This window comes from Dendrobates tinctorius, unplaced genomic scaffold (assembly GCF_039654945.1).
Source record: "Dendrobates tinctorius isolate UK_male_01 unplaced genomic scaffold, ASM3965494v1 ptg000159l, whole genome shotgun sequence".
Taxonomy (NCBI): domain Eukaryota; kingdom Metazoa; phylum Chordata; class Amphibia; order Anura; family Dendrobatidae; genus Dendrobates; species Dendrobates tinctorius.
The window spans coordinates 7886145-7910915 of record NW_027361826.1 but is presented as its reverse complement, the minus strand read 5'-3'; the positions used below and the strand labels follow the sequence as shown (position 1 = coordinate 7910915).

General features: G+C 45.1%; 1 protein-coding gene across 3 annotated transcripts in view; it reads right to left on the bottom strand.

Moving 5' to 3' along the window:
- TAB1 (TGF-beta activated kinase 1 (MAP3K7) binding protein 1) overlaps positions 1 to 21394 on the bottom strand; it is a 90265-nt gene extending 68871 nt beyond the window's left edge. For 2 of the 3 annotated variants that reach the window (XM_073549473.1, XM_073549475.1), the window contains exons 1-5: positions 21243 to 21394; positions 18828 to 18961; positions 12562 to 12715; positions 7484 to 7570; positions 4765 to 4903 (exon numbers count right to left, since the gene is read on the bottom strand). In XM_073549473.1, the coding sequence (XP_073405574.1) occupies positions 4765 to 4903; positions 7484 to 7570; positions 12562 to 12715; positions 18828 to 18961; positions 21243 to 21275 (547 nt within the window). In that variant the 5' untranslated portion in view covers positions 21276 to 21394. The other variant, XM_073549474.1, reaches the window with a different exon arrangement.
- Between the last annotated feature and the right edge of the window lie 3377 nt (positions 21395 to 24771).

Genomic DNA, 24771 nt, shown 5'->3' with positions numbered 1-24771 from the left:
GCCACAGCGATTCTTCCGTTCCCGACTTTCCAAGACAGATTCGCAGGCGGAAAGTTTGTTACAGGCTATAATGACGCTACAGCGCAAAGGGGTCATCGCCCCAGTGCCGCAGGGCGAAGAGTCGCAGGGGTTTTACTCCAATCTGTTTTCGGTCCCCAAAAAAGACGGGACTGTGAGGCCAGTACTGGATCTAAAGATCCTGAACAGATTCATCAGGGTCAGGCGATTCCGGATGGAGTCCCTCCGCTCGGTCATTGCAGCCATGGATCCAGGGGAATTCCTGGCCTCGATCGATGTGCAGGATGCATATCTACATATTCCGATATTTCCCCCACACCAGAGGTTCCTGCGATTTGCGATCGGAGGACGACATTTCCAATTTGTGGCTCTGCCCTTCGGTTTAGCCACTGCCCCCAGAGTCTTTACAAAGATAATGGCGGTGGTTATGGCCATCCTGCATGCACGGGGCATAACGGTGTTACCTTACCTGGACGACCTTTTGGTAAAGGGGCCGTCGTTTCAGGAGTGCCAGGACAATGTCAGTATCACTCTGGATACCCTGGCCCGTCTAGGCTGGTTGATCAATCGGAGCAAGTCGTCCTTGGTTCCAGCCCAAAGAATCGTGTTCCTAGGCATGATTTTCGACACCTCCCGGGGGCTGGTGATCCTCCCTCAGGACAAGGCGCGAAAAATCAAGCAAGGGGTACGGAACCTTCTACAGCCGGGCACTAGATCCATCCGGTACGGCATGAGTGTGTTGGGCAGAATGGTGGCGGCGATGGAGGCAATCCCGTTTGCCCAGTTCCATCTCCGTCCGCTTCAGCATGCGCTCTTGTCAGCATGGGACCGGAGGCTGCTGTCTCTCAGTCATCGGTGCAAGTTGTCTCCGCTGGTCCGACGTTCACTCCGGTGGTGGACTCACGACTCGTCTCTGGTCCAGGGGAAACCCTTTCCCCCGGAACAATGGTTGGTGGTGACGACCGATGCAAGCCTGCAAGGTTGGGGAGCAGTTTTCCAGAGTCACACAGCCCAGGGGCGGTGGTCCATTCAGGAGATAGTTCTCCCGATCAACATTCTGGAGATACGGGCAATACGATTGGCCCTGCAACATTTCCAGTGTTTCCTGAGACACCGGCCGGTGCGCATTCAGTCGGACAATGCTACAGCAGTAGCATATGTCAACCATCAAGGGGGCACGCGCAGCCAGGCAGCCATGCGCGAGGTCGGGCTGGTACTGCGTTGGGCAGAGAAGAACCGCGTGGTAATTTCAGCGGTGCACATTCCGGGAGTCGAAAACTGGGCGGCAGATTTTCTCAGCCGACAGGGGGTCGCGGCAGGGGAATGGTCCCCGCACCCCGAGATCTTTCAGCAGATCTGCCAACGGTGGGGGACACCAGACGTGGACCTTATGGCATCCAGAGAGAATGCCAAAGTACAAAGGTTTGTCGCTCGATCCCTCGATCCGCAGGCAATCGCAGCAGACGCTCTGGTGCTCCCGTGGAGCCAGTTTCGTCTCCCGTACTTGTTCCCCCCCGCTGCCGCTGCTTCCAAGAGTTATCAGGAAAATAAGGAGAGAGAAGGTTCCAGCAATTCTGCTGGCCCCAGACTGGCCCCGGCGGGCCTGGTATGCAGATCTGGTTCAACTAGTGGTGGACGTACCCTGGCGTCTTCCAGATCGGCCGGACTTACTGTCCCAGGGGCCGATCTGCCATCCGAACTTAGGGGCCCTGTGTTTGACGGCGTGGCCATTGAATCTTGGCTGTTAACACAGGCAGGATTCAGGCGCGATGTGGCGGCCACGATGGTGAGTGCCCGAAAGCCTTCCTCGGCGAGAGTATATCATCGAACTTGGGAAGTTTTTTTCCGTTGGTGTAGGGATCGTGAAGTGGCTCCTCTGGTTTTTTCGATCCCCAACGTACTGGCTTTTCTACAGGCAGGGCTGGACGCAGGGTTGGCTCCGAGTTCGCTCAGAACGCAAATCTCGGCCCTGTCGGTGCTTTTCCAACGAAAAGTCGCTTCCGTCTGGCAGGTTAGGACGTTTATGCAGGGGGTCGCACATTTAGTACCCCCCTATAAAGCGCCGACGGAATCATGGGACCTGAACTTGGTGCTCAGGGCCCTTCAGGAGGCTCCTTTCGAACCATTGCAAGAGGTCTCCTTACCTTACCTGTCCAGAAAGGTCGTTTTTCTAGTAGCTATAACGTCTATTAGGCGGATTTCGGAATTGGCGGCCTTATCTTGTAAACCGCCGTTCCTGACCTTTTATAAAGATAAGGTAGTTTTAAGGCCAGCTCCTCCCTTCTTGCCGAAGGTTGTGTCTGCATTTCATATCAACGAAGACATTGTCTTACCCTCATTTTGCCCGGCACCGGTGCACAGGGTAGAAAAGGCTTTGCACACCCTGGATCTGGTAAGAGCTCTTAGGAGGTATGTGACAAGGACAGCGCCATTCCGCCAGACAGACTCTCTATTCGTGGTTCCAGAGGGGCGGCGGAAGGGGCTCGCTGCGTCCAGAGCGACTTTGGCCAGATGGGTTCGCCTGACGGTCCAAGAATCTTATCAAATCAGTGGCACGCCGGTTCCGGCAGGGATCAAGGCTCACTCGGCACGGGCAGTGGGTGCCTCATGGGCACTGCGACACCAGGCTTCAGCGGAGCAGGTGTGCAAAGCAGCTACCTGGTCCAGTTTGCATACGTTTGTCAAACATTATAACGTACATACCCAGGCATCCTCGGATGCAAGCCTGGGAAGAAAGATTCTCCAGGCAGCAGTTGCGCACCTCTAATCAGGGGCGCAAATTAGCATGGATTGGGTGAGCTAAGATCCCGCCCAGAGGACTGCTTTAGAACGTCCCACAGTCTCTGTGTCCCCCAATGAGACGAAGGAGAAACATGGATTTTTGTGAGTACTCACCGTAAAATCCTTTTCTCCGAGACGCTCATTGGGGGACACAGCACCCACCCTATCAGCCAGTTGGCATTTACTTATTTTGAGTTATACAAATCCTTGTACAAGGTTTAGGGTGGCCCCTTTTTCAGACATATAGTTTCTTGCCTGAGTTTAAGGCGCGTTCTCCTACTGCTTATGCACTAAACTGAGTTACGCCCGGCCTAGGGGCGAGGGTGTATGCGGCGGAGGAGGAGCTAACTCTTTTTTTGTACACTTAGTGTCGGCCTCCAGACGGCAGAAGCACACACCCACAGTCTCTGTGTCCCCCAATGAGCGTCTCGGAGAAAAGGATTTTACGGTGAGTACTCACAAAAATCCATGTTTTTGAATGGCCTTTTCTTAACAATCCTTTCAAGGCTGCGGTTATCCCGGTTGCTTGTGCACCTTTTTCTACCACACTTTTTCCTTCCTCTCAACTTTCCATTAATATGCTTGGATACAGCACTCTGTGAACAGCCAGCTTCTTTAGCAATGACCTTTTGTGGCTTACCCTCCTTGTGGAGTGTGTCAATGACTGCCATCTGGACATCTGTCAAGTCAGCAGTCTTCCCCATGATTGTGGAGCTACTGAAACAGACTAAGGGACCTTTTTAAACGCTTAGGAAGCTTTTGCAGGTGTTTTTTGTTAATTATTCTAATTTACTGAGATAAAGACTTTTGGATTCTCTTTGGCTGTAAGCCATAATCATCAACATTAACAGAAATAAACACTTGAAATAGATCACTCTGTCTGTAATGACTCTATATAATATACAAGTTTTACTTTTTGTATTGCACAACTAAAATAAATTAACTTTTTGCTGATAATCTAATTTTGTGACAAGCACCTGTAGACGTTTCCTCCTGAACTGGCTACTACAGCCTTTCTCACATATTGCACAGCTCTCCTATACACTAAATATATAATGATTCAGGAGCAAGTGAGGAGCATGGAAACGGTTTGATTTCTCTTTTCAGTCCATCATTATGGGAGCAGCCATTATGACTCAGCATTTGTTAGCAGCAGTCGGTGACTCGTTTTACCGCAGCCACGTCAGTAGGAATCACTAGTCTGTAGACATTCACTGACTTTGTAGGCATGCTCTGTGAGATGTGCAGAGGTTACTGTGCAGGGAGGATTGACAATACCTATAATGAATGTTGGATCTTGTGTTCCTTATATAGGAGGTGCTATTTATATACTAGTGTTATGGAATATAAAATAATAAAATCACAAATATTTTGAAAATATATTCAACATATAATAGTATGTATTAAAGGAAGCGAAAACTCTTAGCTGCTGCTGTAAAGTAACATTTAATTAAGAGAGTGCTGAAATCAGCATGTCTGTCACTACTCTATGCTCCTTGCAGGAAGAGCAGCATGAAGATGGACACGTTCTCTATAACTGGTTAAATTACAGTAGGAGTACAAATATTAGTAGCAACAAAACCACATATATTAACCTGTGCTTGATAGAAGTTTAATATTTTAGACACTTGAGGTGAAAGCCATCAGGGAAAACATGGTGTGTGTTCTCTGCTGTCTGTTAACACAGACCATATAATGGGCACAGTCTATAAATCACATACTGTATATATAAATGGACATGCACAGAACACACAGATCGTGTCCTCAGCAACTCCGTCTACAGGGAATCCCTGGCCTGCAGACAATGTTACACCTTCATTTATATTGGGCATAGGGTCTGCACAGTTTAAGAAATAAAACCTATACAAATATTGGTGCTCATTCAGAATGCATAAACCTCTTAAAAAGAAGTGTGCCGGCGTTTCTACCATTACAATATTTGATAAGTGTTACTGTGTTACATACCGACATTAGCCACGTAAAGTTTGCTGTTCACAATTAACACCACGATGACCATTGCGCCCCCATAAATCTCCTTTTCTAGGCTGTTAAGTCGGTCTACAATTTTCTGGTACTGGCTAGGAAGCTGCTGAAGTACCGCACCCTACAGAACACAGAGAAGAAAGGGTAAATGAGGAGGCGTGGATGCAATTAGTATGTCAATATTTTATTTACATCATTTTTCTTTACACTAGTGTTTTTAATTACTTCTATGCTGAAATATATGGGGACATCAGCATGTTACTTTTAACTGGCAAAAAAGTACTTTACAATGAAATGTAACTATGAACAGGCGATCTTAACACTCGTTTCACAATGACCTTTCAGTGTAAACAGACTGCTGAACATTCAAAGGTGCGAAATGCTTGTTTGTAGGGTGAAAGGATCTTTTCCAAAGCACAAAAGATGATAGTTCTGGGCTGTGCCTTGTCCTGTGTATAAACAGGACCGAAGCTGCCAAGAAGCATGGCAGCCTATGTGCACTGAGCGAGCCAGGACACATCGCTCAGTGCTCACCATTCACTGCTCTCTGCCTGTGTATACAGGATATTAAACTATCGCTGATCAGTAGAGGTTTCACAGATCTTCGGTCTTTAGGTTATGTTCATATTCTGGGTTTTGCTGCATTTTTAATGCAAATTTTAACATGTGTTTTACAGCACCAGCAAAGCAAATGAGATTTCAGAAATCTCATGCACACAATGCTTTTTTTCCTGACCGATTTGGAAAACGGCTGCATGTCACTTCTTTCAGCATATTTTTTTTTTTTGCAGCGTTTTTTCACCCATACAAAGTAATGAGTAACTGCAAAAACGCAAGTATCCTTTTGATGCGTTTTTTTGTGCAAAAACCTAAGGAAGCTGCATCATGTTTTTTTGGGGGCACTAAACTTTATCAGCATACACAAAAAACAAAAACACAGCAAAACTGATTTATAAAGGTAATCTTTTATAAGATATTTTGAATGAATATAGTGTTTCCAAATATAGCACTATAAGCAGCTTCAGTATTATTCGTATTTAAAACGTAAATCACATATCACTGAGTGACAAGCTAGGCCTATAATGCTATTGCCTGGTTGTTGTAGTGCTCTTGTGCTAGCATAGGTATGACAATTTTTTACACTAGCTTGAGATCAGTATCTAGATCCACCTGCAATCTCTCTGTATTGTTGATGGTTGTTGTAATCATTGCACCATGTGACCGTGGATCACACATTATTGCTCTGCTAGCTCACACTATATTGCTTAGTTAAAATAGAAAACCAGCAACCTCCACAATGTGTTTCAACATTGCTGTCCTCATCAGGGGTAATGAGGCTATAATATTACAGTGAGATTTCAGGTGTAATCTGTCAATACTTCGCTTCTGAGCTTTGTACTGTGCCTCAAAAATAGTTTTCAATCACATATGGGGTATCCGCGAACTCAGGAGAAATTGCACAACAAATTTTAGGCTAAAAAACATTTTTGTGGAAAAATGTGATTTTTTTTATTTTCACGGCTCAATGTTATAAACTTCTGTGAAGCACCTGTAGTTTCAAGGTGCTCACCACACACGTAGATAAGTATCCTGAGAGGTCTAATTTGCAAAATGGTATCACTTGTGGGGCTTTCCACTGGTGAGGCACATCAGGGGCTCTCCAAATAAGACATGGCATCTGCTAATTATTCCTGCAAATTTTACATTCAAAAAGTCAAATGGTGCTTCTTTCCTTCCGTGCCCTGCCGCGCACCTAAACAGTAATTTTCTCCCACATATCGGGTAACGGCATGCTCAGGGGAAACTGCACAAGAAATTGTATTGTGCAGTTTCTCCAATTACAATTATGAAAATAAAGAAAATTGAGTCTAAATGAAAATTTAAATGTTTATTTTTTCCTTCCACGTTCCATTAATTTCTGTGCAGTAGCTGAAGGGTTGATACATTTTTGGGCATTTTGTATCATATAGACCCCTCAAAGTGACTTCAATTGTGTTGTGGTCACTAAAAAAATGGTTTTGAAATTTTGTTGTAAAAATGAGAAATTGCTGGTCAGCTTTTAACCCCTATAACTTCCTAACAAAAAAAAAAATATGTTTCCAAAATTGTGCTGATGTAAAGTAGACGTGTTGTTTATTAACTATTTTCTGTGACATGACTGATTTAAGGGCTTAAAAATTAAAAGTTTGAAATTGGCAACATTTTCACATTTTTCACCAAATTTCCAATTTTTTCACAAATAAATGCAAGTCATATCAAAGAAATTTTACCACTATCATGAAGTACAATATATGTCACAAGAAAACAGGCTCAGAATCAGTGGGATCCTTGAAGTTTTCCCAGTTATTACCTCAAAGTGACACTGGCGGAATTGAAAAAATTGGCCTGGTCAGGAAGGAGAAAGCAGGCTTCAGGGTGAAGGGGTTAATCTAATGTGTATAGCGATCTACCTGAAGAATGAAGCCGGGTTATGGCAGTTTTAAATGACCCTCACCATATGTAAATAACGCTGCAGAAACTATACATAACCTGGCAAACAGAACTGGAGAATTTGTGGTTAGAAATGTGCTAACTTTGCTATTTAACTCATCACAGACACCGATTGTTGGAAGGGTTGAGCAACCTACTGAAATATTTCTGAATGTATCAATAAAATACCTAGAAAATAAAATTTCTGCACTATTCAGAATTGGAGACTTACCTCTGGCAGCTGAGACAGGAGGCTCGCTTTTTCTGCTAAGGAATCATCTATAGAATCGAGAAAACTCCTTTCAACCACATCAAATGCCTAAATGACAATTAAGGAAGATGAAATGCATGATTGGTTAAAGCAGCCGATTACTATCACTCTTATGATAGAAAAATTCCCAGCATAAACTTATTACATAAAAGGGTAACTCATCTGAGTCACCTTCTGAAGGTTTGCATGGGATTAAACACTGTATCTAGCATCTGTAGTTACCCTTCTTAACAAGACAGATCACATTACCTCAAACAGAACAGTAACTTAATGTGGACATGGCATTTTATTTTTCCTGAAAGGGAACTTGTGCGCATAACGATGGGCATGATTAAGTGAAAGGTACCATTACATTATCATAGTTCTATTAAGTGCTGGGGTCTGGAGAAATGCCCGCTTGGCAGCTTTCCTAGGTCTTCCCATTGCCAGTTGATTGACAGATCTGTTCTTTATTGCTGCATAGTGAGAGATCTGTCAATCAAGCCGACAGGCCAAGAGGGGAGCTGCCATGTAGAAGCCATTCCCTGAGCTTACCACTTGTTAAAACTATGAAAAGAAAATAGTATAAAACCAAAGCCAGCTCACCATCCAGACCATCAGGTGCACGGAACTCCAGCCCGATGCAATGTCATCTTGTAATGATAAGAAGAAAAAAGTTTGTTCCAGCTCCTTTAAAAAATTTTATCCTTTAATGATTCCAAAAAAGTTTTCACACGATTAAAAACTCCACAGGCAGTGTGTAAATATGAGTGCAAGCGACATGTTTCGATTTATTACAGCTCTTCCTCAAAGCTTTTTAAAGGAGCTAAAACAAACTTTTTTTTTTTTTCTTATGGTTTCTTGAAAGCACTGAAGCATTTTACAGGATAGCATGTCAAATTTCTGCTTAAGAAATCCACACATAAAGGAGTTGTAGAAAGATCAAAACATAGCCATCTAGTTTATCTATCCAATCATTATTGCTAACATGTTGTAAGGAGGCTAATGGCTGCGTAGTCGATGGGAGGTATGTGTCACAGAGATGGCTGCTCTCGGTGATGTAACCCGGAGTAGTTTCTCTAGTGCGCGTAAGCACTAAGGGTATGTGCACACGGTACGGATTCTGCTGCGGATCCGCAGCGGTTTTGGCCCTGCGGGTCCGCAGCAGATTTAGGTGCGTTGTACAGTACCATTGTTTTCAATGGTGAGCTGGAAAACGCTGTGCACATGACGCGGATTTTTCCGCGCGGATTTGCTGCGGTTTACAATCCGCAGCATGTCAATTCTTTTGTGCAGAACCGCTGCAGTTTCACACCTCATCCATTATGAGGTGTGAAACCGCAGGGCAAAACCGCAGGCAAATCCGCAGATAAACCGCAGGACTTTAGTCCTGTGGATTTTACTACAAAATCCGCACCACCAAAAAACTCAGTGTGCACTTACCCTAAGGGTATTAGGCCTGCGGATCCACAGCAGTTTTCCATGCAGTGTACAGTACCATGTAAACCTATGGAAAACCAATTCCGCTGTGCACATGCTGCGGAAAAGTCAGCACAGATTTGCTGTGGTTTATTTTCCACAGCATGTCAATTCTTTGTGCGGAATCCGCAGCGTTTTTACAGCTCTTCCATTATAGGATTCTGCAGGTGTAAAAACACAGGTGAAATCCGCACTAAATCTGCAGGAAATCTGCACTAAATCCACAGGTAAAACGCAGGTCATTTTACCTGCCGATTCTGCAGAATCCGCATGGAAAAATCGGCAATGGAGTCCGTAACTTGTGCACATACCCCAAGAGGTTCGTTTGGTGTTCCTGGGACCGGGTCGCGGGTAGCTATGAGAGTTGGGCAGGTCTGGCTACCCACATACCTCACCTTTGGGTGTGTTAACAGCCTATAAAATGGAGGCTGTTGCTTGGCACATGGTCTGTGTGTTGGGAGGGAGAAGGCCTCCTGTGTGTTAGGCTCCAGACCAAGCCTGAGAGCGGGACACTACCCCAGCCTGTGTGCCACAAGTGAATGGGTCTGTGCACATGTCAGTGAGTTTCCACGGACCGTGTGTCCCACAGGTAGACATGTCTGTTTTTTTACAGGCAGCACAGGGCACAAAACATCCTGCACATGTGCACACGGGATGACACACTGGGAAGTCATCTGTGTGACACGCCCCAGCGCCTGAGAAGCAATGGTACAGTAAGCGCAGTTACCTGGCGCCGAGTGACGAAGATGGCTCTCAGAGCGAGCAGGGGAGAATGATGAGAGTTATATTCAAGTGATAACAATGACAGCAGGCGGCTGATGGGACTATTACTCCCATTAGTCCACATCTGCTGCTGTTAATAACAGTGACAGCAGGAGCAGCTGATGGGAGCATTCATCAGCCAGCACCTTCGCTATAAAGAAATACGGTGTGGGTTTCCCGGTATTTTCTATAACCAGCCAGGCAAAACTCACAGCTGGGGGCTGCAACCCTCAGCAGTCAGCTTCAGCAAGGCTGGTTATCAAAAATAGCTGTTTTTATTTTCAATAATTTAAATAATTTTAAAAATGGAGTGGGGTCCCCCCCAATTTTGACAACCAGCCTTGCTAAAGCAGACAGCTGTGGGCTGTTATTCTCAGGCTGGTAAGGGGCCATTGATATAGGCCCTCAACCTAAAAGTAGTAGCCCACAGCCGCCCAGAAAAGGCAAATCTATTAGATGTGCCAATTCTGGCGCTTTGCCCTGCTCTTCCCTCTTGCCCTGAATCGGTGGCAAGTGAGGTTCATATTTGTGGGGTTGAGGTCACCTTTGTATTGTCTGGGGACATCAAGCCCACGGCTTAGTAATGGAGAGGTGTCTATAAGACACCTCTCCATTACTAATCCTATAGATATATAGTAAATAAAGACACAGCAAGTATAAAGTATTTCATTTGAAATAAATCAAAACACACTTTTTCATTTTTATTTAAAAACAACAAAACATAGTTAACTCCCCTAATGCCTATTTCCACTGAATCCCTTGTCTCCTTTAATAAAACAAAAATAAAAAACAATATTCCTCACCTGTCCGTCGTTCTCTCTCACGCCGTAATCCATGTCTGGGGGATAAATAGTTTTCAACCTGGACAGTGCCAAGATGCGACCGTCCAGGCTGAGAACCATTGGTGAAAGCGCTGTTGTGAGTGCAGCATCATTGACCAGCAGTGACATCACCGATGTTACCGCCGGTCAGTGAGGCTGCGTTCTAAGCCGGGCTGAACTGCGGTGACCTCAGCACCACGGGAAAAAGTCAGTTATGAGGTCACCGCAGTTCAAGCTCGGTGACTTCACCACAGATCACAGTGATATGCAGCTCACAGCAGATCAGGGTGAGAAATTCTCACAATTATCTACTGTGAAGTCAATGAGCTTGAACTGCAGTGAGCTCATCACTGACTTTTTTTTTCACGGTGCTGGGGTCACCGCAGTTCAGCCCGGATGGGAACGCAGCCCCACTGACCGGCAGTAACCTTGAGGATGTCACCACTGGTCAATGATGCTGCGCTCACAGCAGCTCATTCACCAGTGGTTCTCAGGCTTGATGGTCGCATCTTGGCACCGTCCAAGTTGAAAACTATTTATCCCCCAGGCATAGATTACGCCATAGGACATAACGACGGACAGGTGAGGGATATTGTTTTATTAATTTTTGTTTTATTACAGGGGATGAGGGATTCAGTGGAAATAGGCGTTATACTCACCTCTGCTTGTTATTTAAAAAAAAATGGAAAAGTATGTTTGGTTTTATTTCAAATAAAGGACTTTATACTGGTTGTGTCTTTATTTACTATATGACTATAGGATTAGTATTGGAGAGGTGTCTTATAGACGCCTCTTCATTACCAAGCCATGGGCGTGATGTCACCAGACAATACAAAGGTGACATCAACCCTACAAATATGAACCCCACTTGCCACAACTACAGGGCAAGTGGGAAAGGCAGGCAAAGCGCCAGAAATGGCGCATCTCATAGATGTGCCTTTTCTGGGAGGCTGTGGGCTGCTATTTTTAGACTGGGGGGGGTGTCAATATCCATGGCCCCTTACCAGTCTGAGAATACCAGCCCCCAACTGTCAGCTTTAAGCAAGGCTGGTTGTCAAAAATGGGGAGGGATGCAACGCCGTTTTTTTATAGTATAATAAAACTCGTTTTTCTTATCTTTCAGGTTACATCGGGGGTTTATCTACAGCATTACAGAATGCTATAGATAAGCCCCTGATGTCGTGCCAGCAGCTCATATTCAAAAAAAGGGGTGACAGATTCCCTTTAAAGGGCCCGTTACACTAAGCGATATCGCTAGCAATATCGCTATAACGTCACTAGTTTTGTGACGCATCAGCGATATTACTAGCGATATCACTACATGTGATACTTACCTCTGACCGACTCCCCCGCTGGTTATCGCTGATCGCGCGAGAACGTCCTGGGCCGTCTATCGTCGGCCGCTTCCCGCTGTGGCGACGAGCGACGCGTGCGGGAGGACATCAGGATCGCCTCGTCTGACAGGTAAGTAGCAATCCCCGACCGCTGCTATGTCACTGGTGAGATCTGCCTGTTTGGCAGCTCACTAGCGACCACTTAATTAGCGATGCACCAGCGATCCTGACCGCGTCATATCGTGGTCGGGATCGCTGGTGCATCGCTAAGTGTAACGGTACCCTAAATAAGCTTAAAATGGTGAAAGCATTTTTCTTGTTTGCTGGTTGATTTGCAGCCAGAAAGATTGATAATCGAAAATCAGCATTCGTGGGAACACGTGTGCTCAATTATCAGCCAGTGGAAACGCACCCTATTATGCATGTTATGCCCATAAAGCCACACTACAACGTTCTTTTCGCAGCGCTGGAGTGGTACTTCTAATCTAAAGTTCCTGCCAGTAGTCTTATACTTACCCTGTCTTCACCTTCTATCAGCGCGACTCCAGTTGGTCTTCTGCAGGTTGTTACTGCAGTACAGGTAAGAACATAAAGCCGCCATAGGATTATGTGAGGAAGCTCTTAAATTAATCCTCTTCCTAGTTCAATAAAATCAACCACTAACCTGCAACAGCACTCTATGCACCTCTCCGTCCGTGACATCTGCATGCAACTGCCCCAAGAGAAGCTCAGCTGCCAACCTCTGGCCGACAAAATTAGTGGCTCTGGTGCCGTCATAGCCATTGAACACTCCGTAGAGATATATATTATTCTCTCCTCTGTAAAATAGACAGCAAATGCTGCAATATTAAAAGAAACCGACATCTGGCAGAGAGTAGAAAAAAGCTACAGCTCTATCAATCTGCCCTGGGAACAGATAAATATATCCCTCTAAAAATAAAAGGAGATTACAAATTATGGAATCAGTAACAGGCTTTTATTTGAGTCACGTTGTACAAAAGATCTACTGATCAGAGGCGGTTATTAAAGTGAACCTGTCATGTTGAACAAGCAGTCAGCTTGCACAGAGTGTAATAACGGGGGAATTACGCCACATTTATGTGTACAGAGGATAAACTGTAATGGCTAACTATGTGCACTCAGTCCCTTACTGACAGACCACCCACAGGGCTGAATATCAAAGGGAGCAAAGATGGAAATCTATCACTTAGAACGAGCTGTCAGATTAGTGTAATTACCTTTATTTTATTCATTTAAAGAAAATCTACTATCAGGTTTTTGCTATGTAATTTGACAGCAGCATAATGTAGTAGCGGAAACCCTGATTTCAGTGGTGTGTCACTTACCGGAGTTTACTGGGTGCAGAAGTTATAATATCAGTTTTCCCTGCTGTGGATTTAGCAGTTTTCTGTGTACATTGGATAGTGACAAAAAGCTGCTAATCAGTGTTGGAGTGTTTGGGCCAGCAAGCACAAGGCAGTCAGTCATCTAGTGATAATCTCCTGCTGTGTAAACATTGAATTTATTAAATCTGAAACACACAGCGCAGTAAGTGACACATCTCTGGAATCAGGGTCTCTGTTCCTACATCATGCTGCTCTCAGAACACATAGTTAAACCCTGCTGTCACATTCCCTTTAAATCCCTGTTCACTAACGGCTCAGGGCCAATGAGAAGTCCTAACCAGCGATAGACAGCTATTTTTATACATGTTCATACAAAAAAAGGCAGCCAAACGCAACTCGGAGCCAAGAGAAGAAATTTAGATAAAAAAACATAGTAGACGAAAGGCAGATTTCCCAACAGGTCACATTACTAATGCTCTACAGGATGCAGCAGCCTCCATGAATGTGAAGTCAGCACGAGTGCAAATACTGATGAATGGCCACTCGCACGTCTAGGAAATTCAAGAGTGGTCGCTTTTTTCTGCCTTTTTTTTTTTTTTTCTCCTTTTTGTGTCCCTTTTGCGGGACTTTGTTTTAAAGATTTAGATGAAGGAAATACAGGTTAGGCAAATTTGTGTGTTACCTACTGCAGCCATCACATACGTACAGCAGCTTATGCCCAGAACAGGATGTACAGAACTTGGCTTTGCATATTCTATTCCTGTCATATGACTGCTACAGCCAATCACCATCTGCAGCAGTGACGTCCTGTTAACTGGCAGCAGTGGTCACATGCCTGTTCAGCCGGAGGAGGAGGATGAGGCATAAAGATTGATAAGGGTCCAGGCAGCATTAGGCTATGTGCACACGGTGCGGATTCTGCTACGGATCCGCAGCGTTTCAGGCTCTGGGGGTCCACAGCAGATTTAGGTGCGTTGTACAGTACCATTGTTTTCAATGGTAAACTGAAAAACGCTGTGCACATGCTGCGGATTTTTCCGCACGGATTTGCTGCAGGTTCAGATCCGCAGCATGTCAATTCTTTGTGCGGATTCCGCTGCAGTTTCACACCTTCTCCATTGTAGAGGTGTGAAACCGCAGGCTAATCCGCAGATAAACCGCAGGCTAATCCGCAAGTAAACCGCAGGTCTTTTGACCTGAGAATTTACGTGGGGATTTTTCCAAATCCGCAGGACCAAAATCTACGTGTGCACATAGCCTAAGAAGAGAAGCAGTGAGAAATCAATAAAGATGGTAAGTTTTTGTTTCTTCCCATTTTACAGCATGTTGGATGAAGGGATCATAAAATACATTTTTCAGGGGTGGAGAACGCCATTTAACTTAAAATTCTAAACTTTACTGAATATTTTTCAAATAAATATTAATGTGATCAATTGCTCTTGATCTAAAACTTTTGCAGGAAGATAAAGCATTCTGCTTCACATGACGGGCTCCACTTTATAGTATAGATATTCTGACCATTTTAGGGAATAACTTGGAATCAAATTCACTATATCAGCAATACACTGCAACAGCTTCTTAAGAAAAACAAAAAAGGTTTATATTTATTTTACTCACTTATATAGCGCCATTAATTCCACAGCGCTTTACAGACATGATTTAGATCTGCATGTTATGCTGCTGGAACAGGTTCACACAACCTCGATGTTGATAGGAGGAAACATATAAACCAGAAAACCCTTTAAAAACCATATTTCATACACAATATTTAGAGTCCAATTTCCCCCTGATATACCTTGATACTCATGAAGCTACATATGACCAGATGTAATGTTGCTACTGGCCACAACCCTACATTACACACACTGGCTGAATGAGTGCAAGTTATGTAGAGGTGACACTACAACGCCTGGCGAAGAATACGGGAATCGACATGCCTCATACATAACGGATGAAAGCTGTCTGAACCCACGGATTTCCTCAGGACCGGCTGATCATCTGCAAATGCTTGTAAGTGTGGGCACTGATGGTGCCACTCATTAGTTAAAATCAATTTGCAGCATTTCAAAAAGTACATGATGTTCATCCAGCTTTTTTTTTTTTCACTACGTAACAAAGACGCAAAAAATTGACAAACTCTTGAGTGAAAAACTTCTGCCAAAAGTCAGGGGTATCCCACAATCACAGGGTAAGAGGCATATGGTGATAAGAGGCATAAGGTAACAAAGGATCCCCTCTCTATCCATCCAACCAACCCCCTTAGATGCCACAGTCACTATTGACTATATGTGCAAAAAATAAAAGTAACCAGCTCACCCGCTTTCTTGGCTAGTAGTGGTGCGTGGAAGCTCGGATATTTCGTGAAGCCACACGTGGAGTAAATCAATAATGAAAAAGTTTCCAGCTTCCAAATATACAAAAATTTATTCAAGGCATAAGAACAAGGATAAACGGACATGCCCCATCATAGCGGAAAGACACAGCAACGCGTATCGAACAATATGTTCTTTTTCAGCTTAAAAAAGAACATATTGTTCGATACGCGTTGCTGTGTCTTTCCACTATGATGGGGCATGTCCGTTTATCCTTGCTCTTATGTCTTGAATAAATTTTTGTATATTTGGAAGCTGGAAACTTTTTCATTAATGACTATGGCATATATAGGGTTAAACGGTCGTGATCACAGTCTTCTCTGATTGCGGCAGTCACCACCTGTGTAACACAGCTGGCATTTCCCGTGTATGGAATTAACTCACCTTCCTCCTCTGGACCCAGCTATAGCAGGATGTAGGGAGAAAGCAGGCGCTGCTCAGCCCCAAGAGACCCCGTGAGCTTTGCTGTGCAGGTAGGGGTCTGAGTTTCCCCTATAACTGGGGGTAAGTTACAGAGACCATAAGTAAGGCCGGAGTCACACTACTGTATAACATGACTGAGTGTTATGTGATAAAACATCACACAACACTCGGCCCCGTGTTACTCCATGGGGCAGCTCAGATCTGCTATTATTTTCTCATGCCAATTTGGCAAGAGAGAACAATGGCAGCATGCTACGATTGGCAGCAACACTCTGTTCACTCGTCCCCATACAACTCTAAGGGTATGAGTGAAACATTGCACATCACTCGGATATCACCTGAGTGCATTGCAATATACGCCGACAGCAGAGGAGATGGAGAAATTACTGTGAAATTATGTGAACATAAGAACAGCAAGCTTTTTTATATGGAACGCTCTTTTGACAGTTTTCTGATAGGTTTTTCAGGAAGTCTCTGCTTCAAAACAACATCATGTGGGCTGTGGAGTCGGTAAGCCAAACCTGCGACTACGACTACTCAATTTCCCTTCCACCGACTCAGACTCCACCATATATTGCTTATATTTAAGTGAAAAATTTATTGTAGTACAGTGTGAACATCAGACATTTAATCATTTTTATGATACAATAATCAAGACATTTAGATAGAACATAATATATATTTATTGGAATACAACTTTAGAACACAAAAAACTGTAATAAATTGTAAATATGTAATACACTATGTAATATCGAATGAATATATATATATATATATATATATATATATATATATATACAGTATATATATAACACTATGTACTAAACTATGTAAGTGGCAAAAAACAGTTTTCAACAAAAACATACTAAATAACATTTGTGCAGTCTATGAATTTGTCCTAAGAAATAGAATTGCCTCCATCAGATCCTCCTTCATAGATTACCTCAAATCTGACCTAATAATTTTAAGGCCAGAGAACAACCTCTCTACACTAACTTGGGTTGGAGGCAAAGCCGTAACCACATGGGCGACATCTCTAACAATTGCCGGGTATAAAGGAATTGCCTCATGCACAGTTAGTTTTGATGAACGGTTGAATTTTTCTTTTTCTTTGAGAGCAAGTGAAACATGTTGCTGAAATATGGTCAATCTGCTTGCTATAGGAGACGGTGTGAAATCTTTTTCCTTGCAGCAACGCTTTGCCTGCTCCATATCATCCAAATACTTGTCAAAGTCAAACTCCTTTTCTGATGATGAAGATATGGCAGCAGTAGCACTGTCAGGACCCAAGTCCTCTTGCGCCTGGCAGTCCTCCTGTAGGCCACTCATCCTAACTGCTACCTCAGTCAGAGCTTCTTTTCCTTTAGTAAGCTGTTGATCATCAAGCAGTATACTATGACTTGGGTCCACATAAACAGCTGCCAGAAAAATTCTATTTTCCAATAGCTGTGTCTCTCTCCGTTTCATTGAAGCAGAAATGCCATCTGCGATTAAATCTCCTCTTTGGGACAGGCAAAATAGCAAGTTCTTCCACTCCCTTATGAAAATGCCAGGAGTTAAATCCTCAACTTGTAATGTTTTAGTCACGGTAAATAGGTGATTAAGCAATTCCTTCAATTCAGCCACCTGAGTCCATTGACCTTCATTTTAGGGTTACCTGAGGGTTCGCCATATCTATAAGAAACGGTTTTAACCAGGATCAAAACTAGGGGTTGGGGCAGAACCTCATACTGTTCCGCAGAATCTCATACTGCACACCTCAGCTGCTGCAGAACCTTATACTGCACACCCCTACACTTAAAAATAAAGCCTGCACCTTAAGATATGGTGAATGCAGTCTATTTACTCCAACTATCAATTGATGTTGATGTGTTACTGAAGACGAGCAAGGCCTGTCCTGGGCGTCCTTTGGGGCAGCTATGAGGTGTACCTGACTGGTGCTAAAAAAAAAAAAAAGGAGTGTTAGTCTGTGTGCCACCCGGCTTTCATTCTTTTTGCTACAGATAAGATATGGATACACAGATATGGATAAATGGATAGACAGAGCAGATTTCTAATCTGCTTTTGCTATTGAAAACATTATCTATGAGCTCAAAAACCTTTCAGGTGATGCAGTTTTTTAAAAATCTGATCTGCTTTTGCAGTTGAAAAACGTATCCTCAAAAACCGCAGCAAAAACGCTGTGTGTGAATGTAGCCTTAGATCAGGAATAGAACAGTCATTTATAGGACATTTCATAACTTTCCCAAATTCCTATGAAAAAATATTCAGCACATTCTGCATTGAACTACTGTACCCAATTTATTATATATTTTAAGAGTCTGAGTCAGACCATTTTATACCGACTCCACCAAAATGAGCTCCGACTCCACAACTCCGTCTCCAATTCCACAGCCCTGATGTGCACATACCTCTAGTAATATTTTACACACCTATCTAAGAGCCATATTTTCCCATCCGTGTAACAGCCACAAGTCCTATCCTCACCACGAGTCTCATGACCCAGTTAGTTTGTGGTCATAATACGTTTGTGACAGTACGTTTATCTGTATTATAGACAATATGGCCGTTACAATGTTGTGTACATTAGTCCTTATTCAGAACAGAGACCTACTTCCAAGGCTGCTTAATGTGACCATTTATTGATCGGCGAGGTGTAATGCCACCAGTAACAACAGCTGAATAGAAGTGGCTAGTTCTGGTTGGATACCACTGTATCTTGTTAATGCAACTATTTTTGGAGCCTGCAAAACAAATTTTAATTTGGGGTGAATCCTGACAAAACCAACCTGAACTTGAGCCAGTTGTCTTCACAGGGATGCTCCTCCTTTGGGATCCCTTCTGAATTATAGGCCCTGTTCGTAGCGGATCCTACGCCAGATAAATGGCAAAGGGGAAGGTCGTCTGTCCAACTCAACTGCTCCTGTAAAAACACCACAATCTTAAACAACCAGAAAGAACAAAAAAAATTACCCAAAAGAAAATTGATTTTAATAATGCTAGAAGTAAGCAGATTTTGTGAAGTAGCTACAGTGTGTAATACCCCTCAGTGCGGAGCATTAGACCCCCACAGTGCTCCCCCGAAACTGTCAGCATACTGTAATGTCATAGTGCACAAGCTGGAAGAAGTCATAGATAGCTTTGTTTTTCCAATGGAATGCCACCATGTTATTGTACACGATGGCATTCAGTTAGATAAAAAGTGAGCCAGAGTCACAAGCCAACAATATTGCTTGCCTGGCAGGCTGTATAGCTGGAAGGGGTCGTCACATAAACCTTCTCTAGCCTTCCTCATCACTGACATGGCACAGATACCCCCCAACAAACTGATTTACAGGGGGCATGTATTCTTACTGCTAACAAAGATGGAGTTTAGCGACTGCAATGAAAGCTCCAGCTGATGATCTTTGGCGGAGTTTTTTTTAGTAAGACAACCTGCTTATATATTTCACTATTATAGCATAAGAACCTGTTACAATTTTTTTAAGTTTGCCATTTATGTTAATGTTTATTTATACGATTAGTGTGGTTCTGCTACACTCAATGTTTTTAAATCTGCCCAACACCGAAACCTAATGTGCACACGTTGCAGATTACGCTGTAGAATTTCCTCGCAGATTTTGCTAAATCCGCAGGTAAAATTACTTACGTTTTACCTGCAGATTTAGTGCAGTTTTTGTGCAGATTTCCCCTGCAGTTTTCACCTGTGGATTTCTATAATGGAGCAGGTGTAAGGGTCTGTGTACATGATGCGGATTCTGCTGCGGATCCGCAGTGGTTTTGGCCCTGCGGAACCGCAGCAGAAATTCTGCGGTGTACAGTAGCATTATAACCTATGGAAAACGAAAACTGCAGTGCAGATGGTGCGGATTTGTTGCGGTTTTCAATCTGCAGAAAGAAATGACATGTCAATTCCTTCTGCGGATTCAGCTGCGGTTTGCCATCTCCTCCATTGTAGAGCAGATAAACTGCAGGCTAATCCGCAGATAAACCGCAGGTCTTCTGACCTGCGGATTTTACTAAATCCGTGCGGACAAATCCGCAGACCATTCCGCAGCGTGTACACACAACCTAAAACTGCCCAAAAGAAGTGACATGCTGCAGTTTTAAATCCGCACCAAATCTGCGCAGAAAAATCTGCAGCATGTGCACTGCGTTTTTTGTTTTACATAGCCTTAAATGGTACTGTACATCACTTGCAGTTCTGCTGCAGTTGCGCAGGGCCAAATCCGCACCGTGTGCACATACCCTAAGAGATGGTCAGTTGAGGGTGGGTGTCAGAACCCCATTGATTTGGCACTGATGATCAATCCTAGGGACACATCATCAATATTCTATGACCGGACACACCTATTAATGCTGGATTCAAATCCCAATCTCTCTGTCCAGTGCTGAGTTGGGGGCTTTGGGCTGAATAGCCAGAATAATGGGGGGGGGTGAAAGAGTTTCATATTCTAAACTCTGTTGGCCTCACTGAAGTCAATGAGTCAAGCTGAATTCTCAGATTAAAATTACACATGGCGACCCTACAGAAGTCAGTAGTGTCCGTCCGGGGGGTTGTGCCCATTGTGGGACGGACTGGGTTGCCAAATGTCTAAAAAGTCCAGGACAGTCTGTAAAAATTGGTTACTCTTTTTGCCACGGCCGTAAAAAGAAAAAAAATATATAATTGTCTGTGATTTGTTTTGATGCTGAACCTTAATACAGATTATTTTGACTAATTCTCATTTTACAGTGATGGCGGCTGATGTCTCGTATCAGGATTATGGTGGGGAAAGAATCGTTACGTTGGCGACCCCCGGGCCGGACCCGCTCCACTATAACTTCCGTACAGACAATGGAGCAGGGTGGAGACGTGTAATGCTGAGCACACTGCAAAATTCATTATTACTGGACAAAGTTTTGTCCTCTACCCTCCATAAAAGGAAAACTTTTCAGAATAACATTCACAGTGTCACCCGGCCAGAGAGTGACGCTGAGATCGTGCACACTTCCAGCCCGGCATAGGACTATATTCCCCCGATTTCCTGCTGGTGACCGACACACACAAGGCGCACAGTGTGAACACGGCAGCATCTCCTCAGTCTGCAGAGACTCCACAACACGCTGGGTCCTGCAGCATATCGGCCCATGCTCACACCTCCGCACTCCCCATCTCTTTCTTCCTCTGCCTCCCTTTACGACTCCTCACAAACCCCTCTTACATTTTGCATCAGGTTCCTTCTTAGCGCGGCCATCTTGGAGCAGAAGTGACGAGCCAGCCGATCACGTGACCAAGGCAATAGTAGTAGCAGGGCGCCCTCGTGTGGAGGACACGAAAAATGACACGTGCATGAATTTGAGTTTTATTTTCCGGGTCCAAAAACGTCTTCAGTCCAAAGCGTCAGGTAAAAGCGCTGTGTCCATGTAATGTGCCGGCATCCACCCGGCCTCTAAATATCACACGCACTCTGCTAGGGTTTCGGTTCAGGGGGGGGCGAAACTTCTGAGTGGGCCCCTAACTAGGTAACTGTGATTCCAACTCAGTGACGCCCCCTAATAGTGGATGTAGGACATGGCTGCGCTGTTACTGAAAATAATCCCTATATAAAGACCAACATGGATATTACCACCATATGGTCAGAGGTAAATACCAGTCCTACAAAAAATATATATGTAATTACTGCACAGTTATAGTTGGTGTCTTACCGCTGACGTTCTTTCTGATGGAATAGTTCACTTTTCACGTTTTTTCCATCTTGCCCAGACCGACATGACAACTCCTCCAGCCAGGACTCTGCTACAGAGACTACAATAAAGACACATTTCACTTCTCATATTCCAGCCCCATCACCATGTATCTCCAACCTGCACAAACCCCTCATCCTGCTCATACCCCAATGCTGAGCCGCTTCTGCTGTATGTGTCCTATTACTGCACCTGATACCCCAGTGTTGAGGCGCTGCTGCCGTATGCGTCCCTATTACTGCACCTGATACCCCAATGCTGAGCCGCTGCTGCCGTATGTGTCCCTATTACTGCACCTGATACCCCAATGCTGAGCCGCTGCTGCCGTATATATGTCCCTATTACTGCACCTGATACCCCAATACTGAGCCGCTGCTGCCGTATGTGTCCCTATTACTGCACCTGATACCCCAATGCTGAGCCGCTGCTGCCGTATATATGTCCCTATTACTGCACCTGATACCCCAATACTGAGCTGCTGCTGTCATATGTGTCCCTATTACTGCACCTGATACCCCAATGCTGAGCCTCTGCTGCCGTATGTGTCCCTATTACTGCACCTGATACCCCAATACTGAGCCGCTGCTGCCGTATGTCCCTATTATTGCACCTGATACCCCAATACTGAGCCGCTGCTGCCGTATGTGTCCCTATTACTGCACCTGATACCCCAATGCTGAGCCGCTGCTGCCGTATGTGCCCCTATTACTGCACCTGATACCCCCTATACACACACAGCTCTGCTCTGTACACCTTGTACACATGCGGCTCTGTTCCGTACACCTTGTACACACGCACCTCTGCTACGTACACGCTGTACAAACACGGCTCCGCTCTGTACACCGGGCTCTGCTCCGTGCACTTGTACACATGCGGCTCTGCTCCGCACACCCCGTACACACGCAGCTCTGCACCATACACCTCGTACACATACGTCTCCAATCCGTACACATTGCACACACGGCTCCACTCCGTACACCCCGCACACACACGGCTCTGCTCCGTACACCCCGTACACACATGGCTCTGCTCTGTACACCCTGACCCGTACACACTTGGCTCCGCTCACCCCATACATACGCGGCTCCGCTCCTCTATACACCTCATACATGTATATCTCTGCTCCGTACACCTTCTACACACACGGCTCCGCTCTGTACACGTCATACACACACAGCTCTGCTACATCCACCCTGTAAACCCCTCCTGAGCCCACACAGAAACTTACTTCACCTCATCCAGCACCATGACAACCAGCACAGCAGAGCCCTGCAGCCGTTGAAGCCCTGATCATGTGACCCCCTGACTCCGCCCCTCCCGTGACGTCATCACAGGTCCTGAGTGCACAGAATAGCCCAGGACGACATTGCTGGCTGTGAGGTGGGGGGCGCACTGCTGGCACTGGGGCCCCCCACCGCCTTCTCAGGGGCCCATAGCGGCTGGGCGGCTGAGTAGGGAGATCGATTCTCCCTGCTCTACCGCAGAATCTAACTGTAAGGGTGCGCTGTGCACGCCAATACAGTTATAGTAGCGTAGCTCTGGTGGGCCCCCTCAGAGCTAGGGGCCCGGGACGACCGACCCCTCTGCCCCCCCGGTAGCTACGCTACTGACTCCCATTATATTTCCTAATTGATTGATTCCAAAAAAAGAAATAAAAACATAGTGGCCAATACTAGAAGCCACCTACTAGGAGACTTAAGGTATTGTCACACTTAACGATGTACCAGCGATCCCGACCAGCGATATGACGCGGTCAGGATCGCTGGTACATCGCTAAGTGGTCGCTAGTGAGCTGCCACACAGGCAGATCTCACCAGCGACATCGCAGGGGACGGGGGTCGCTACTTACCTGTCAGACGAGGCGATCCTGACGTCCTCCCGCCCGCGTCCACGTGTCGCTCGTCTTCACAGCAGGAAGCGCCGCAGGAAGCTGACGACGAGAAACAGTCCAGGCCGCTCTCGCGCGATCAGCGATAACCAGCGGGGGTGCGGGTCAGAGGTAAGTATCAGACACAGAGATATCGCTAGCAATATCGCTGCTGCATCACAAAACCAGTGACGTTACAGCGATATCACTTAGTGTGACAGGCCCTTAAGACCAGGTTCACATATTCAGTATTTGGTGAGTTTTTTACCTCAGTATTGTAAGCCAAAACAGGAGTGGAACAATCAGAGGAAAAGTATAATAGAAACCCGTCACCACTTCTGGATTTATCACCCACTCCTGGTTTTGACTTACAAATACTGAGGTAAAATACGTGTGAGCGGGGCCTTCGGCTAAGTTCCCAATTTTTGGTGCATTTTTTCATGTGCAAAAACCACAGCATATTAAGTTATATGCCCATAATGAGCTTTTGCTGAGTTTTTCAAGCTGCGTATTTTTGCTGCATCAAAAACGCAGTGTCTAAGGCCAATTTCACATTTGCGGATGTCAGAGCTGCGGAGGGCTGCATAGTTCCTCCTTGAAGCTCCGCCCACTGCCGCACCTCCTCCGTTCAGCTCCGCCTACGTCGGCATGCGTCCTGTGTACCAATCTTTAAGGCTGAGTTCACACGTGGCGTTTTTTTCGCGTTTCCGCGGCGGTTTTAACCGCGCGATTTTGCCGCGAAAGCACGAAAAATAAGCATCCCATGCATTCCTATGGGATTCCGCAATGCTGTGCTAATGCTGCGATTTTTACCGTGGCGGAATTGCTTCGCGGTAAAAAACGCAGCATGCTCATTAATTTTGCAGAATCGCGGCGATCCCGCACCCATAGGAACGCTTTGTTCTGCTTACTTCCCGCATGTGGCTGTGCACACCATGCGGAAAGTAAGCAGAACAATTGCGGATGGTACCCACGGTCCGGAGGAGAGGAAACTGTCCTCCGGGCTTTGGGTACCATATCCCTGTAAAAAAATAGAATTTAAAATAAAAAATATTGTTATTCTTACCCTCCGACGTCCCGCGCAGCCTTCCCGCCTCTCTCCACGCTCCCGGTCCCAGTAAACCTTTGCGAAAATGCCC